The following is an 18155-nucleotide window of genomic DNA, read 5'->3' on the forward strand; positions in this document are numbered from 1 at the left end:
TTTGTTGTTTCATTTAAACTTATCGTCACTACTTTTAAAAAAGCTCGTACTTCAAAATCCATAATATTCCTAAGTGAACTTTATACACCATTAGTACAAGGGTCAATTTTGTTGACGTATTGATTCGAGATACGAGATTTTTTCAAAGTACGTTTTCGCAATGTTACTTACTCAAAACCAACATTGACCAGAGGTAGAAGGTAACTTGGCAATGACTGAATATTAGATTCCCAACAGCGTTGATCCCGATAAACGTACAGCTGCGCCCCACCATTATGCTGAGGCAGGCCACCATACCCCTACAGAGAAAAAGACATAATTTTATTGCCAACGATACCAATAGTAGATTGTACAACGAGAGCATAAAACGAGCCATTTCACCCGAGACGTTTATATAGCCACCAGAGCCGGTAACGGCGAGGGTGGATAGATACGTCGAGGGGAAAATGGGTTTAATGCTCGAGTTTTACACTCTACTTTTCACTTTGATGGCGAGGAAATGAAATATCAACAGTGGAAACAATTGTTCACTTACTATTATTACCTTTTATTGTTCATGCATTAATTTATAACTATAAAATTTAGTTTTTTTCATCTATTTTGATTAGTTTGATTGATTTTTTGTTTTATATACACTAAAAATTATTCAAAAATATATGTAGAAACTTCTTTGTTTGTCACTGTTTACACCTGATTGCCTTGATCGTAGATTTTACTTTATGCACTACAGCATAAAAAGTCATTTTATATCGCCTAGATCCAGCATAAATACGAACTTTACGAGCATGAGAAGTGAAAAACTTCTTTATTTATTGCAACACTTTCTACGAAAAAGTTCGAAAGACGAGGAAACTAAATTGCGTACCAGGGGACCTTTTCATGATCAATTTCACTAAAATTTCTTTGGCAGATATTGTATGGAATATCAATATCCAATGTCCGCTTTTATGCTGAGGCAAGACCTTTTCGCTCACACATACAAACTTTTATATTATTTATTTTTCATTATTTTTTAATATTTTATGTCATATTATGTATTTCTACAGTTTTTGTAATCTTTGTGTGTATCATGCATATGTGTGTAGAATAAACTTTTATCATTCATTCATTCATTCAATAATAACATGACATCAGTAGCATAAATGTTCCACCCTGGTATGCAATTCAGTTTATTTGACTTTGAAAGAGATAAAAATGTGTTTATCATAATCTTACCTGCACGAAGTGGGATATAAATCGACAAAGTACGATGCCAGGATACCCATCCCAAGGCACGTGCATGTGAAAACGACGAAGAAGAACACACTAGCAACAGGCTCGGGCATCAGGTTGCAGCAAATGCCGCTGGCAGAGGAAAGACTGAGTATGGTGAGGAGCACGACCCTCCTGTGATTGGGTAAATAGGATATGATGAAGTTGAGGAAGGAGAAGGCGGATTGAGAGGCGATGAGAGTCAATATGACGTTGTCTTCGATCACGCCGAGACAGCTGTCCGGTGACTGGAAAAGAAAAGCAGTGCTCAGGCTAGTTTTACTGATATTATAAACGCGAAATATTTTGAGTGCGTGAACTTTAGCTGGTTCGATTCCGGAGTGAGATAAACTAATTTTAGTAGTATTATTAATGCAGTTTTGATTCTTGAAAGAATCTTGCCTTATGGTGAAATTTGTGTGCGCCGGACGAGATTCGAACCTGCATCTCCTATGGCTATACACGCCAAGTGTGCTTCCATCTGCACCACGTGGCTCGTGACTAATCCCCTCGAAACTTTGATCGCTGCTTACAGCAGTAGTGGCGTGTCCAGTCGAACCGTTTGATTTCTGACCCATCTTAGAACGTTTCCACAATAAGTATCATAATGAATTTCCTTGTCAAGCAATGCGATAGCAAACAGACTTTTACTAAGTTCCACAGTACAAACTATTTCTGTAGATAGTTTAACAAGATGTATCTTTGTGTTGTCTTATTTTAGGTTCTCATCAGTCATCAGAGTATCGTAAACTGAAGCTACCGACCAACGGCTTACCGATAGTGTCTTTTCCAACCTCGATATTCGCGGAATCATCGATAGTATTGATGGAACTATACTCTCAAGAATTGAATTGACTACTTGCTAATAAAACAAAATAATAACACTCACGATCTCCACGACATTCGAAACAGCAGTGGAATTGGAGAACTGGACTTCTGTCAGGTTGTTCACGATGGTTTTTCTGGCGATGAGAGAGCAGATGTTCCCCTCATCATGACCTGATTCCATGGAGAGCATCACCAGGCTGAAGATCTGCGGTAGCCACACGAGAAAGCTGTTGTTTCTGAGAGAAAAAAAATGAAAACATCTAAAAAAAAAACTTGACTGGAGTAAGTAAATCTATCTATATATCTATCTAATACCCTTAAACGAGCAATTCTTGTATATATAAATATAAATCAGAATCTCGGAAACGGCTCAAACGATTTCGATAAAATTTGGTATGTAGGGGTTTTCGGGGATGAAAAATCGATCTAGCTTGGTCTCATGTCTGGAAAAACACTGGTTGGCTCAGTTATAGCCCGAGCGGAGCTCGGTCACCCAGGTACTATAAAATAATCAGGGCAGCAGTGAAAATAGTGAATTTGAAAGAAAAACTATGGCTGTGTATTTGTCCATTGACCAACATGATATTGATAAGGTACGCAAGGTTATTTTCGTAACGCCTACGGAACCTATCCTGAGCATGGCCCGACAAGTTCTTGGCCGGTTTTATTTAAATATCGCTTAACACACCTCATTTCACAGATTTTCGCGATTATGCCAAAAACATGAATACTGGCAACGTTTGCCATTAACTCTTCAAGAGTTTTTCATAATCTTGGCAAGTAATCCGAGAACAATTTCAATGCTTCTCTTGGGAATAAAAACGAAAGTTTGGCTGTCGGCCGTTGGCTAGTATCCAGATTATGTAATACATGCGTCTGAAATGGTTGTCTGTTTCTACAGTCACTAGACTGAAAGAATGAAGATTTTACGGAGATAAGATTTTGGGTGTCATGCGATGGACACCGGAGCAGACGTAGGCCTTAACCCTTAATTAGGACACATTTATTGGAGCATACTATCACAGAATCAAAAGCAGCTATCGAATACCTACATAACCTGATAAAGGATATTTTTAAAGCTAGTAGTATTCTCTATAATTACGATGGATATTGTAACTAATCCCTTAGATGCATATGGTATCAAAAATTATACCATAGGCTTTTTTCATTTTCTCAAAAAAAAAATGTTTTAATTGGGTTTATTATAAGATTGTATTTATCTTGTGAAAGCTGAATACGATTTTAACTACAATTTGCATGGAGTATCAAAAATGATACCACAGCGTTAAAAAAATAAAATGTAACAAACTATTGCCTTTTGATTTTTTTCAATATTTTTCTCATTATTAAAATGGTGTTTTGTAACATTTTTTCGTATTTTCGACGGAAAATATTAAATCATGCAGCTAAGGGTTATAACTAAAACAATAAGGTTGAATTTCCAAGTCAATGCATGTGGTTGCTAAATCGGCTCTACCTTTTTAAGGATTAAGTCAGCGTTTACACCAGAGGTGCGTGCGAATGCGTTATGTGGAATGCGTGGTTTACTAATGTTTCGGCGAAAAACGTTTGGCAACCTGATTCATTTCGCAACTTTTCATTTCCATGAACGGATATTTTCAATGAACGGATACCGGAATGTGTTGGTCATTAACCAATAGAACCTCTTCATTTAGCTATCCTTTCTTCGCATAGCTCTAGTGGAAACAGCTCTCAGCGTTCTATTGGTTCATGACAAACAAAATCCTCGCAACGCATCTTCGCACTCGTACATGTGCTGAAAACGACAGCCCAGCCTATGCCCAGCCGGACACAGTATTTGAAAAAAAAAAAGATTTTATGTAGGACGAAATGATTAAGGGTACCTATACTTGGTTCGGATAGGTATTTAACAAAATGTAAACAAACTTCAGCTGCCAGATTTGGTACATTCAAGGATTTTAAACATTTTACTTATCTATCATTGTAATACTAACTAGACTAGTGTATTTCAATACAGAAATATAAATGTTCAGATAGTTTAATGATGGAATTTTAATATTTAAGACACCAATTGACGTTGTTTTGTTTACATTTATTTAAATACCTATTCGAACCAAGTATAATTTTGAAGTTTCGGTAGCCCTTTTTTCAGAATAACATAAGGATAGAGTCGCTCTCCACGCCTGATAGTAGTATCGAATACGACTTGATAGTATGACTGGTATGTATGTTTTTTAGGGTTCCGGAGCCAAAATGGCAAAAACGGAACCCTTATAGTTTCGCCATGTCTGTCTGTCTGTCCGTCCGCGGCTTTGCTCAGGGACTATCAATGCTAGAAAGCTGTAATTTTGCACGGATATATAAGTAAACTATGCCGACAAAATGGTACAATTAAACTTTAAAAAAAATTTTTTTTAGGGTACCTCCCATAGTCGTAAAGTGGGGGTGATTTTTTTTTCTCATCCAAGCCTATAGTGTGGGGTATCGTTTGATAGGTCTTTTAAAACCATTAGGGGTTTGCAAAGACGAATTTTCGATTCAGTGATGTTTTTGCGAAATATTCAACTTTAAAGTGCAAATTTTCATTATAATCGAGCGTCCCCCCCCTCTAAAATCTAAACCGGTGGGTGGAAAAATTTGAAAAAATTCAGGATGGTAGTAAGTATATCAAACTTTCAAGGAAAACTGTAGCGGCCAAGTTTGCTTGAGAATTATTAGTAGTTTATGAGTAAATAGCAGCCTAAGGTGTAAAATATACCTAAACTTGGAAGATTCCGTATAAAATACGAAAACCTTAGAAAAATATTACTTAATTTTTTCTTAATGGCTACGGAACCCTATTTTGGGCGTGTCCGACGCGCTCTTGGCCAGTTTTTTTATATGTAGACATGAATAAAACCTGGTTCTCACGTGATGTACACAACGGCGACGATGTAGAATAGTTGAAATGTGCGCCAGCGTAGCGGCGGGTCGAAGAGAGGGGCACTCTGCGCGAACATTGAGCGGAGGAGGGACATGTCCCTCTTAGAGGTCTCCTCGCCTACATCCAGAGACTTGACCTGAAAAATGAGAGATAGAACTTTAGTCAAAGGCAAGAAGTTTAAGGCGGATATACTGCCGTCATATTCCGCTGCTGTGTGTAAAGTAGTGGTGTTAGAAATGTCCTATTTCCCACATTGCGAGTATCTAAGTCGTAACATTCGCTATAAACCCTCTTAGCTGGCCACACATCGTCAATCCTCTGTTGTTGCAGGTGTATTAATGGCGGCGTTCATTGGCCATCAAGCGACTTGCTCGCTTGGCACCTTATTTTTTAAAAAGCCACTCGTTTGGTACTTATTCTCAAACCCCTCTAGTTTGAAATGTACTATGAGCTTTTCAGTAGAGGAGAATATTGCAAGGAAACCTGTATACACCTGCAAAATAGTTCAATGGTGTGTGTGAAGTTGCAAATCCGCAATGGGCCCGCGTAGGAGCTACAGTCCAAATCTTGTCATCCTGTGAGGCTTGTGCCCAGCAGTGGCATAAAGATGTGCTGGTCAAAAGTTCTGAGAATATCCTCTTATTGTTAACATTAAAGAATAAATCACCTTAAAATCATCTCTTGAGCATCTTTGATTGATCGCGTAGATGGACTTCATGACATCCAAAGCTTCTTCTTTCCGACCACAGTTGGCCAGAAACTTGGGGCTCTCGTGGAAGAAGTATATGGCGATGCCGCCGATACCCGAAGGCACAGCCAGGACCACGATGAGAAGCCTCCAGGGTCGGAAGACCACGCCGAGCCACGTTAACTCGGCTGCGAAGTCCAGTTTCAGCGTTGGATAGGTCAGGACTGCGAAGAGAAAGTGTCCCATAATATTTATTTGTTTACTTATATAATTGGTGGCCGGAGGATGTGGTCTTCCATCACTTTAGGGGAGCAAGGACGAAAATCCCTTTTTACGATAATGCTGTAATTTTTATTGATACATTTCAATAAATTTCAATTTTCCGTCTTAAACTTAAATAAAAAATATTTTATTAGATGTCGGTACTTACCTTAGTTGGCAACATCACATAAGTACCTACGCTATAGTTATCCATAGCAAGTAGGTTTGACTGAAGTCTCCGGCTGCAAATTATTGCCCTAGTTCAGGATACAGTGACAACAATTAAGAGAGTATATTCGGCTTCCGGATTTGAGAGCACATCGCACGTTTTGTAGCTGAAGTTAACTCGTCAGTCAGAACGAAAAGATTAAAACCTTAATCTTCTCTCTGAATGGCGTATATTAAGTAGACAACAAAATAGGCAGCACAAATCGCTGCTGTGGTGGGTGTGTGCTAACCCTGTTGTGGGGAGTTGTGTCGTGCTGCTGCGGTGCCTACCTTTAGGGTAGGTTGGCCCAATGCACGCCAATGAGCGTCACCAAGCATTACTCACCGGCAGCGGCGGCGGGCGCCAGCAGCAGCAGACATGTCATAAGCAGCATGTATTTACTGCGCACGCGGAGCACGCACGACTCGCCCACCAGCGTGTATGTCGCGGAGTTAGCGGCGCACGAACTGGAAGACACGAGTGTTTTTTGAGTCGATGGTTAAGCCATACGGGAGATACTCCGTACTATGTATCATCATCATCCCAGCCTATATACGTCCCACTGCTGGGCACAGGCCTCCTCTCAGAACAAGAGGCAAGAGGGCCATAGTTCCTACACGGGCCCAGTGCGGATTGGGAATTTCACACGCACCATTGAATCGCTTCGCAGGTTTGTGCAGGTATCCTCACGATGTGAGAAACTGCGGCATTATTTTCTCAAGAAAATAATCATGGAGATAAGTCTCTATTAATCATCCTCACCCGAAATCCACTCTGACAAGAGCATACTGACATAGAATATTCCTTTTGAAGTACGAAACAATAAAATCAAAGTAGTAAAATTAATTGTCACTTAAACTCTGTTGGTTACACAGCGTGTATTTTTGATACTACCTCAAACTTTAAGGGCAGTTAGTGAAGGCCCTGATAATCACATGTTTTTAGTAAAAAAATTACATTATTTTCTTTACAAAATTAATTAGCACGCAATGTATCACTACGTGATACTACTTTGTTTTTATTCAAAACGTCGCACTTGTTGACGCGACAGCTGTCAAAGAACGCTTCTCTCTCGTATCAAATTATTGTACGCATTACATTGTTGCTCGAAAATATTTCAAAAATTAATTACGCTCTGGTATCGAAAATACAAACTGAGACATGGATGCACAGAAAAACCAGAAAAAGAGACCAGCGCTGGGAAAAAAGAGACCAGCGCTGGGAATCGAACCTAGGTCCTCAGCAATCCGTGCTGCGTGCTATAACCCCTACACCATCGCTGGACAAGAATCTAGACACGAATTTTTCCTATGCATACATATCTCTGGTTGCTTATTTCTACTCGTTACTTATGCAGCAGCACTAGCGACATCTATGTTCCGCTCTCATCGAGAGACGTCACACTCTTTCGAAACCAACCGCTCACCCAGACAATACAACATACAATACATTTGTATTTTCGATATGGTTTCACGGGATACCCGTAAAAGTAACAAATTTGGAGTTGAAATAAAAAATACAAAAAGACTCCAAAAAACCAATCATACGCTCTGGTAGTTAATTCTAAATTATCAATCTGTTTTGTAATCTGTTCACATCACTTGAATCTTCGTCTGGTTACAGTTTGAGGTAGTATCAAAAATACACGCTGTATATACCTATACGTAGTTGATGGCGGGTAGCAACCGACAAAATTATACTCTACTAAATATACATGCCCGTGCACTTGACATCGGCCGGCTGATCGATGGCGTTCCTTGTGGACAATTAATGGAGGTCGAATTAATGAGTGCCTTGCCATCATTAAATATGCTCCTATTTTGTTTGCCTATTAAGATGCCATTGTTTAAAATGGGTACTGCTCTAAGTAAAGGATGCGTTTAAGAACGAACTATAATCATCTGAATAAAAAGCATGTGACACTAAAATTAATTAGTTTTTTTTTAGTTTTCAGGTGGTAGGACCTTGTGCAAGTTCCGCCCGGATTGCTACCACCATCTAGCTCGTTAATCCTGCCGTGAAGCAGCAGTGCTTGCACTATTGTGTTTCGGCGTGGAGAGTAAGACAGCCGGTGAAATTACTGGCACTTGAGGTATCCCATCTTAGGCCTCTAGGTTGGCAACGCATCTGCAATACCCCTGGTGTTTCAGATGTTTATGGGCGGTGGTGATCTCTTACCGTCAAGAGACCCACTTGCTCGTTTGCCATCCAGTCGAATAAAATAAAAATAGTATGAAAAGAAATTCGCAAGTCTGCCTTAAAAAAATCCTGAGCAAAGTGTACAAAAAAAACTACCAGGCCAGATTATTTGGAGATAACCCTAAATCATCGTGTTAGCAATGAAATAACGCGCATTTGATATAAGGTTCATTTTTCAAACCAATTGGTGATAAAAACTACTTATACCTACCTGCCTACCAAGGAGTTCCGCCACGAAAAAAATAGAAAACCCAAATATTATACATTTTTTACGCATCATACTTTCTTTTGAGATATCGCTACTCATATTTTTATCTTTTGGCTTAGAAGGGCAGAATAGTAGTAGTGTTTACTGTATCATTGAAATGGAGCAAGCAGGTGACAGTTCGGTACCCAAGGGATGGCTCTAGGAGCCGAGGCCGCAAAGCAATAAGATGGGAGGATGAATTGAAGTTGACCATAGGACCCCAATGGATAAGAATTGCGGCAGACAGAAACAATGGAAGGAGTTGGAGGAGGCCTTTGCTAAGAGTTCTGATGATTTTAGTGTCGATTTTAATACTGTTTATTTTTGATTTATGTTTTTTTATTTTATTAATGTTTATATTGAATTTTAAATGTTTTGTAAAATTTCGGGAAATAAAGGCTTTACTATTATTTTTCTGTATCGTTTACTATTTGTGATGTACAATAAAGAGCCATTGTTTTGTATTTGGGCCAATCAACTATTTTACCGACACTTTGGGCGTCTCCTGCGTTACCAAAATTGTCTCTGGCGTTACCGAAAAATCGTACTTCCAACAAGATATTTCACGGTTTAATAGCTCAAACTTAAGTAGGATGACATGTATTCATGTACACCATCTATTAAATTACAGAAAAAAACATGTGTACCTACTTACAAAAACCTGCAATTGTTTGAAAAATGTCGCGGACAGATTAGTGTCGATAAAAAAGTTGATTGGCCAATTTTATAGTATTCTATTGTAATACTCACAAGCACACTGAGAAGAACTTGACCAGCCCAAGGAACAGCCAGTTGGGGGATACGCTGGTCAGGCAGGACAGCACAAAGGCAGACTGCAGCGACAGCACCAGCGAGAACCGGCGACCTCTCGTGTCTGAGACGTAGCCCCAGAAATACGACACTAGGAGGATACCTGAGGAAAATTAATAAGTTTTTGTAAACATTTAGGGGCTGTTTCACCGTCCATTATTAATAGTGTTAACTGACGGTTAAATGTGATGCCGTCTCCGTCTATTCGACCAAAACAAATAGAGACGGCATCACATTTAACTTTCAGTTAACACTAATCAATGGATGGTGAAAATAGCCTCTTAATCTATACTAATATTATAAAGAGGAAAGATTTGATTGTTTGTTTGTTTGCATTGAATAAGCTCCAAAACTACTGAACCGATTAAAAATCTTTCACCATTAGGAAGCTACACTATCTCTGAGCGACATAGGCTATTATTATATTTAAAAAAAATAGGGATTCGTACTAAAACTTCAATAATGTAACCCAAGGTGTAAAAAAAATAGCCCTAAAATGTCTTTCATCGCATGCGCTGCGGAAATTATTAGATTGAAAAAAAATGATCTACAATATTAAAGAATATATCAATACCTACAAAAAACTTCGTAATACCATATGTCCAACTATTGTATGACTTTATTTTTACATTTTAAAAGTTGATAGAAATGCCGACCAAAATCAGACCATTTTATTCATACCTTCGTATTAATCCTTATCTAAATAAATCATTTCATATTCAAGACTGTTTCAATACCTGTAGATTACTTTTTGAATTATTCAAATCGGATATTCCATTCAAAAGATATTGCAAATTTGAAAATATCAATCTAACCAAAAATGCATTTACGTCGACGCGCCCCGGTTTCACGCGGGTCGGGTGTAGTTTTTGGAAAATGGAGCTGAAAAATGTGTGTGAAGTGCACTAGCTTAGAGACCTATTACTGAGACTCCACTGTCCGTCTGTCTGTCACCAGGCTGGATCTCATGAACCGTGATTATCGTATCGCTATAACAATAAATAATAAAAACAGAATAAAATAAATATTTAAGTGGGGCTCCCTACAACAAACGTGATTTTTTGCCGTTTTTGCTAATGTCTAATGTTGTATAGATAACGGTACGGAAACCTTCGTGCGCAAACCGTCTACCGCCCACTTACCAACGAAAGGCAGGGAGGAGAGGATGCCCTTCTGCGTGACAGTCAGTTCCAGGTCGCAGGCGGATGCGACCACCAAGCTAAAGCCAAACAGGTCTATGCCTATGGCTAGAAGGATCCAGGCGCATACCAGCACCAGCAGTATGTTGTACACGCCGTTACCTGCAAAGACCAAGTAGGTAATAATTTATTAATAATTGTTTAAGTACCTAATTATTTTAAAAAGCTTTTAATCATAACTGAAAATAAAAACAAGTGTCGTACCTATTGTAATATAAAAACTATAAAAATAAATAGAACTGTGAAGTAACTTAAATTTAAACCATTCAAAATCGTGACCGTCTCAAAAATTTACAATAATGGCTGCCGGCCGACTGTTGATTACCAGATTTGTTTCTTCGTTTTTAGTTTTTATTAAGTTTTTTTAAGGTCTGTTTTTATTTTCATTTTTTTTTTCAAACGTTCTTGATATTTATGGTCGCTTAAAATAATTATAACTTATACCACATATTTGGAATGAGCTAATTATTCGTTTTTATTTACCGACACTGACAGTTTTGATGAATCTAATTGAAGGTTAGGTACCTCATTATTCAGAAATAGAGATATAATGAAGTACGCTTGCAAAAAATAACCCCCTTTCTCAGACACTCAAATAATTCAAACGATGATCAACCTATTTTAAGCACAATTTGGTTCCGCTTTGTTTGAAAACCTGACAATAAACAATAAATTGTTATAAAATAAAAACGTCACAACATAAAATCGAACAGAAAGTAGACAATGGTATGGTTAAACTTCTGTTTGTTAAACATTTTGACGTCAAAATTACGTGATGCTCCTTTTCCTGAAAACGTTTTTACGTCAGACAAAATTAAATGTATGTTTCATAAGCAAATAGGTATCTAAGCGAAACGAGGATCATGAGGTCACTATACCTATGATGGAACGACAGGTAAAGTTTTTTTACTAGCTTTTATTTAGTTTCACCTGTCCCGTTGTCTGTCTGTCTGTCTGTAATCAAATCTTGCAAGTTAAATTTAGTTTACCTTCTTAATTACTTAATGATTATTTAATTCCTTAAAAGATGGCACTGTGAAATGTGTGGCAATGAATTTTTAGTAATGTAATTTTGTTGTATTTATTAAATTAAATTTGTTGATATCCGTACACCCTCTTCTAAACTTAGAGTTAATTTGGCAAAATAAAATCCATTCCTCAGTAGCGTAACTAATCATGTCACAACGTTTAATTTCAGCGCCATCTGTAGTTTAGTAGGGTGCTCGAAGTCGTTGAAAGAAAGTCTGCACCTCCTTCCTAAGAAGCGTCATAAGATTCAGGTGTAATCGAGTGTAGTGTCAACCTCCCCCCCCCCTTTAGGGGTTAAATTTTTATAGCCTATAACCTGGCCGGGGTTTTTCGCAACAGATTAGTAAAGTTTGCATCAAAACCCGTTCAGCCGTTCTCACGTGATGCGCGGTCAAATAAATAGGGTAACCACCCTGCCACATTGAATTATCTTTGTCGTCCATTACATTTCCAGGTGTGTGAATTGTTTTGAATACGATTATTATTTCTTCTATTAGTCAAAACTATTTCTTCAAAAACAACTGATTTTTTTTAAATGCTTTTGTAAACTGCGTTGCCCCTGGTGTTGCAGATGTTTATGGGCGGTGGTGATCTCTTACCATCAGGAGACCCAATTGCTCGTTTGCCATCCAGTCGAATAAAAACAAAAAGTCAATGGTGTGCCAAAAGCATAAATACCTTAGAGTATTACTTTTTGTAAGCCTAGTTAATTAAATTTTATGGAAAATAAGCTGGCGCTTGACCACTCACTCCCCTGAAGGTAAGTGGCCATATTACCCAAGATAGAGCAAGTTTGCCCAGTATATATGCCCAATTGCTTTAGATTTGAAGACAGTCAGATTATAATGATCACAGCACAGACGCAAGTAGGGAATTTCGATCCGTAGCTGTCCTGATAGTTAACGAAACCACTAAAAAGTTTTTTTTATTCAAATTACCTAAGTATATTGGTTGGTTCATTCTTAGTTACTTCAATATATTTTTAAAACTGGCTATCAATTTATTATTGTAATTGTTGTTGTTCCTTTAAAAAAATATGGCTCGTTCTTCCACCATTGCCTCTCAATTTTGTTTTCTGTATTTTTTGCCGTAAACGTAAAAAAACTACTAGACGAAATGTGAGAGGGAATGGTGGATGACCGATGACAGCGCGAATCATGAACTTTATTAAATTATCAGAAGTATAATGTATGAAGTTGACAACAATGTCAAGTAATAAACTTGACCTGGCATTATTTTGACTCACCCAGCGACGCTGAGCTATTGTGATTACTATTTGCTTTTCCACAATACACTCGTTTATTTCGTGTTAAAGCCTAATGAGCAACATCTGAACAAACCTTGGACTGGTACAGAATTCGTTTTAATTGTCTACTTAGTTTTTATTTCAATTACGAGAAGGGTGATATTAATCGCTAATATTGGGTCCAAGTACCTTGATAAAAACTACTTATTGTACTCCAAAATGTAAATGTGAGAGTCCTTCTTTAGTGCGGTGGGATAGCCCGACGGGCAGAATGAGGGCTATAGCGTATGAATTCGCCGCTAGAGGCGCTAGTGTAGCGTGAGGTCTCCGAAATGTCAAATCTCATAGTTTTCGAGTGAGCTACGCGGGTTTATTTATAATTAGAATAATTTTGTGAATATTTTGCAATATCTGAAATTAATTATGCCAAATATGCGTTCCGGGGCAATGAATGTCTGTGTTTTGAGACAGTTTTGTCTTTCGGAAACCTTTGTCCTCCCTTTTTTCCGAACAAAACGGGGACTATGGAACACTGTAGCATGCTCGATATTTTATGGTACGGTTTTAAGGTGTATTAAATATGATTTTAATCTAAACTTAAAAACCTCACGCAACAGTGCGCCATCTAGTGAGACAAAAAACGATAGCCCTCATTGGGTTGGGTGGCACCGCTTACAAAAGTAACTCAGAGCTGGTACAGTCAACTGCATTGATATCTGCCACAGCGGAGCGTACACAATCTAAATCAAATCAAATAAACAAGTCCTACCGGCTCTCGAAATAAAGTAGTATCAGATTGTGCACGCTGTGTTGTGTGAGATATTGTGCTGGTCATTATTCCGTGTGCACATTCTGCAAAAAGTGGCAAAATGGGGTTGAGTGGCATATTCTGAAAAAAACAACTGACAGACGGTACTGTGGTGGCGCAGTGCATGGGGATATAAAGGTGCACCACCCCCAGAGCAACCGCGAGCTTACCAATGACCAGGGGTCGGACAAAAAGTGCCGATGACGTCAAACCACTTATAGGATGATTTCAAATAGTATTTTTGATTTTCGTAAACAATCATTTATCAACCTCTTTATTAAACGATATGAAATTTATTTTATTCACTGAATACCATTGATTTATTTACGATTATTTTGTTACTTCATTAATGCTACTTTGTTACTACATGTCACACGGAAGTTTAAATAAAAACACCATCTTGTATGCAAGCTTACGTCATTTTTACGTCATCCGCACTTTTTGTCCGACCCCTGCCAATGACTTTAAAAGGTGCGCTTCAGAAATGCTGGCTTCCAGAATCGAGTCGGCAACACGTAAAAAATAAACATTGAACACGTTTATAAACAACATTCCAAAGGCAAATATCGAAAACAGTCCTTTATACTAACAATTGATACTATGAGTACAATAGTTTACTGTGATTCATCATATTTTAACATAATTTTACCGCAACTAATTCAATCAAAGCTTGAACAGACAAATGTTAAATAAAATATAAAAAAAACGTAGAGTTTAACAACAATAAGTGTAGAGGTAAATGGTGTTAACGCGTAACTGATTTGGTATAGTGTATTTAAGTTGGAATACTAGTAAATTTAAATCTAGGAAAGTACTGTATCACATTCTAAACTATTTTAACTCAAATTATCATTTGGCTAAATTTTAGTCGAAACAACTTGTCGCAATGTTACCGTAAACTGCTTCAACTTTGCCCTCTGGCCCCAACATTGCCTGATTCGATTTAGAGTCGATAACTTAGCACTCTTATAGGTTTTAAACTTTTATCTACGGGGGAATTATTATTACGGGGGGATAAAAGTTTTAAAACCTAAAGGGTGCTAAGTTATCGACTCTAAAATCAGGCAATGTTGGGGCCAGAGGGCAAAGTTGAAGCAGTTTACGGTATATATAAGTAATTAATAACTAGCCGTTACCCGCGACTCCGTCCGCGCAGAGTTCGTTTATCGCAATCCCGCGGGAGTTATGCATTTTTCCTTAATTTTCCATACAAAATTTATTAGTTAGTTTTGAGAAGGTCCATACCACATGTATGGTTAACTGCGTCACAAAACTGATAGTTAAAAATGGGAAAGTTTTTTTTATTGCTTAAATCGATAGTGCTCGTGATTCTGAGTAGAAATAACCGAAAATTAGTTAGGTTTAAAATAAAGTACAGGGTACACTTTTTTCTAAAAATACCCCTATGTCCTTATCCGGGACTCAAACTATCTTTGCTTATATATACTTACCGAATTTAATTGAAATTGTGTTTCATACATTACAATACAATGTTCCATACATTAATCCGAGTCGGTTTAGTGATTTAAACGTGATGACTGATGAAGTAACAAATATCGATAGATAGATAGATAGACAAAAACGTTTATTTGGTACTGCAAACACACACAATCAAGATTAGATACAAGGATACAAAACATCAGTCCAGACTTAAAAGTAAACATTTCATATTGCTTGTGTGCGCTGCAGTGCAAAAGGGACAGGCTCAGTGGTCAACATTGCTCGGGGGAGCAAAAGACAATATATAAACACAATATCGAAAATACAAACTGAAATATCATCAGCATCATCATCCCAGCCTATATACGTCCCACTGCTGGGCATAGGCCTCCTCTCAGAACAAGAGGGCTTGGGCCATAGTTCCCACGCGGGCCCAGTGCGGATTGGGAACATCACACACACCATTGAATTGCTTCGCAGATTTGTGCAGGTTTCCTCACGATGTTTTCCTTCACCGCAAAGCCCGTGGTAAATTTCAAATGTAATTCCGCACATTAATTTCGAAAAACTCAGAGGTGCGAGCCGGGGTTCGAACCCACGACCCTCTGCTTGAGAGGCGATAGGTCAAACCACTAGGCCACCACGGCTTTTAACTGAAATATAGATGCATAGAAAAACCAGAAAAATAAGACCAGCGCTGGGAATCGAACCCAGGTCCTCGGCATTCCGTGCCACGTACTATACCACTACACCACCACTGGACAGTCTGGACATATACTACCATATTTATGTAAATAGCAAAATAATCGGTCACATTTTATGTTTATTTGATCGACTTTTCCAATCACTAGTCATTGTCTATTATCACCTGTGACGTCACGTTTGTTTACATGATAAGACACGGAAGGATGAATAGACTTTAGATAGTAATAATCGTACCTAACCTAATGCCCCATAGACGACACCCTACTGTCACCTCAATACGGTATTTGACAACTCCTGATTTTGCCAAATCTTAATATTATTATGAAAATATAGATATACAGATAGTGTTTAGCGAAGAGAAAATTTAAATCGGTTGAAAATTGGATTTATAGTGATTTTTTGAAAACTCTATATACCTGTCTCTTTCACAAACGCTTTTCTCTATGCAGCAAGTATGGCGGTACTGGCGTGTGACGTCACATGCCAATATGTCTTTCTCTGTCTAATCTTGAATTTCAAACCATTATAACTTTGTTATTTGTAAAGGTAGCTTAAAAATTGTTTTTCTATTCGATAACAGGCATTGTGTAGTTTTAATTCATAAAACATATACAAAATAGTCAAATACCGTATTGCTAATGAAATAGGTACAATTAAAGATGCCAACAATTGGGACAGCTGGGCTGGGTCCCTTTGACACTTTATACTATTTAATACGAGAGCGAGAGGGACGGTATGATACGAACTTCGAGTTTCCAGTTTCGTAGTAGCCCTGCAGTGACGAACACCTTATGGGAAAAGCTGCGCTGCCCCTGATCGAGAAAATTCCTTTTCTTCGCCATACTTAATAAATGTAAACTAAAAGTGTGTATTTCTGGGAAACAGCGTGAACGCAGTTGGAACGATAACACGGATCGAATTCGTTTCTTTGAAAACAATTAGCGAATTAGTACCCTGTCGCTTTAACTCCTTTGGCAATTTCTTACGGCGTTTGACACGATAAATTTTATTATTAAGGTACTTTGTCCCAATCAATCTAGATCACAGAACTAATAACAGTTTTTAAAGGTTTACGGTTATTTATACTAATTATATTAAACTAGCTGGTGCCCGCGGCTTTGCCCCCGGTGCAGTTTTTTTTTAATTTTCTAAATCTTCTTTTATAAGAACCTTCTCCTGACAATAGCAAACACAACAAAAAAAGTATTAGCGATATCGGTCCAGCCGTTCACGCGTGATGACGTGACCAAGGGGAATAGGGATTCATTTTTATATATTAAGAACATGTAACTCGTGTACTCGTGTAACCGATAACCGTTGGGGTAGACGAGTTCTTGAGTGGAGACCACGGATCGGCAAACGTAGCGTAGGACGTCCTCAGACTCGGTGGAGCGATGATCTTCGCAGAGCGGCTGGCAAGAGCTGGATGAGAGTGGCCGAGGATCGTGCTCAGTGGCGTGCCATGGGAGAGGCCTATGTCCAGCAGTGGACGAACATAGGCTGATGATGAACTCGTGTCACAGTCTCCTCCGAAACGGCTTGACTGATTTTTATGATTTTTTTGTGTATATTCGGTAGATCTGAGAATAGGACGTAAAACTATTTTTCATACTTCTCTTCTCGCGGACGGAGTCGCGGGCAACAGCTAGTTAACTATAAACTTAACTGTTATAAAATGAATCCGTATAATTTTAGCAAGTAAGCGAATTGGAAGGGTCAGGAAAAAATCGACTTGCTTAAGTACGGTCAAAAATACGTGTTTTTCAATCTTAGTTTCAGTTGCTCATGTTTACTCGTACCTACTCGACAAGAGACCATACAACCCCCTTCCCTCTGTAGGGCTCTTTATAATAAGTACTCTGTAATGCCCTTCAAATCTCTAACTCCAGCAGTTTGAACTTTGAGTCGTTGGGACTATTCGCAGTAGTTCATTTGTCAGTACAAAAAAAGAAGAATTATTTGTATGAAAGGAAAGGAACTAAAAGAACTAAGTACTGCGAATAATCCATCGTCTGTCAGTCAGTAACAACAGTACTTAGGTAGGTACTGTTAACAAAGGTACAGATGTACCATCAGCCAAAAAAGTGGTCTATCAATTTTAAATAAGTTCCTATCAAATGAATATGTCGCTAAAGTCGAACTTTCAAGTTGACAGACACGTCTTTACCATTATTGTTTTATGACATGCAAACTATTGTCAACTTTAGGGTGGTAGACCACATATTTGGCTGATGGTACCTAGTGAATAATGTTATTCCATCGTATTTTGTCGCATAAGTTCGTATTTATCTTTCTTTCTCAATTTATATTGACTGTGCACGACATCAGCGC

General features: G+C 38.2%; 1 protein-coding gene across 4 annotated transcripts in view; it reads right to left on the minus strand.

Moving 5' to 3' along the window:
• The window catches only part of LOC141434274 (synaptic vesicle glycoprotein 2C-like), a 42396-nt gene that overhangs the window by 1510 nt on the left and 22731 nt on the right, over positions 1-18155 (minus strand). For 3 of the 4 annotated variants that reach the window (XR_012452033.1, XM_074096670.1, XM_074096671.1), the window contains exons 3-10: positions 10540-10698; positions 9338-9500; positions 6487-6608; positions 5652-5896; positions 4972-5120; positions 2141-2315; positions 1216-1499; positions 172-299 (exon numbers count right to left, since the gene is read on the minus strand). Coding sequence is in view for 2 of the 4 variants with exons in the window: in XM_074096670.1 (XP_073952771.1) it covers positions 172-299; positions 1216-1499; positions 2141-2315; positions 4972-5120; positions 5652-5896; positions 6487-6608; positions 9338-9500; positions 10540-10698 (1425 nt within the window). In the remaining 2 variants the exon portion in view is untranslated. Of the gene's footprint in view, positions 1-171; positions 300-1215; positions 1500-2140; positions 2316-4971; positions 5121-5651; positions 5897-6486; positions 6609-9337; positions 9501-10539; positions 10699-18155 lie in introns of those variants that run through there. The other variant, XM_074096672.1, reaches the window with a different exon arrangement.

Source organism: Choristoneura fumiferana, chromosome 13 (genome assembly GCF_025370935.1).
Source record: "Choristoneura fumiferana chromosome 13, NRCan_CFum_1, whole genome shotgun sequence".
Taxonomy (NCBI): Eukaryota; Metazoa; Arthropoda; class Insecta; order Lepidoptera; family Tortricidae; genus Choristoneura; species Choristoneura fumiferana.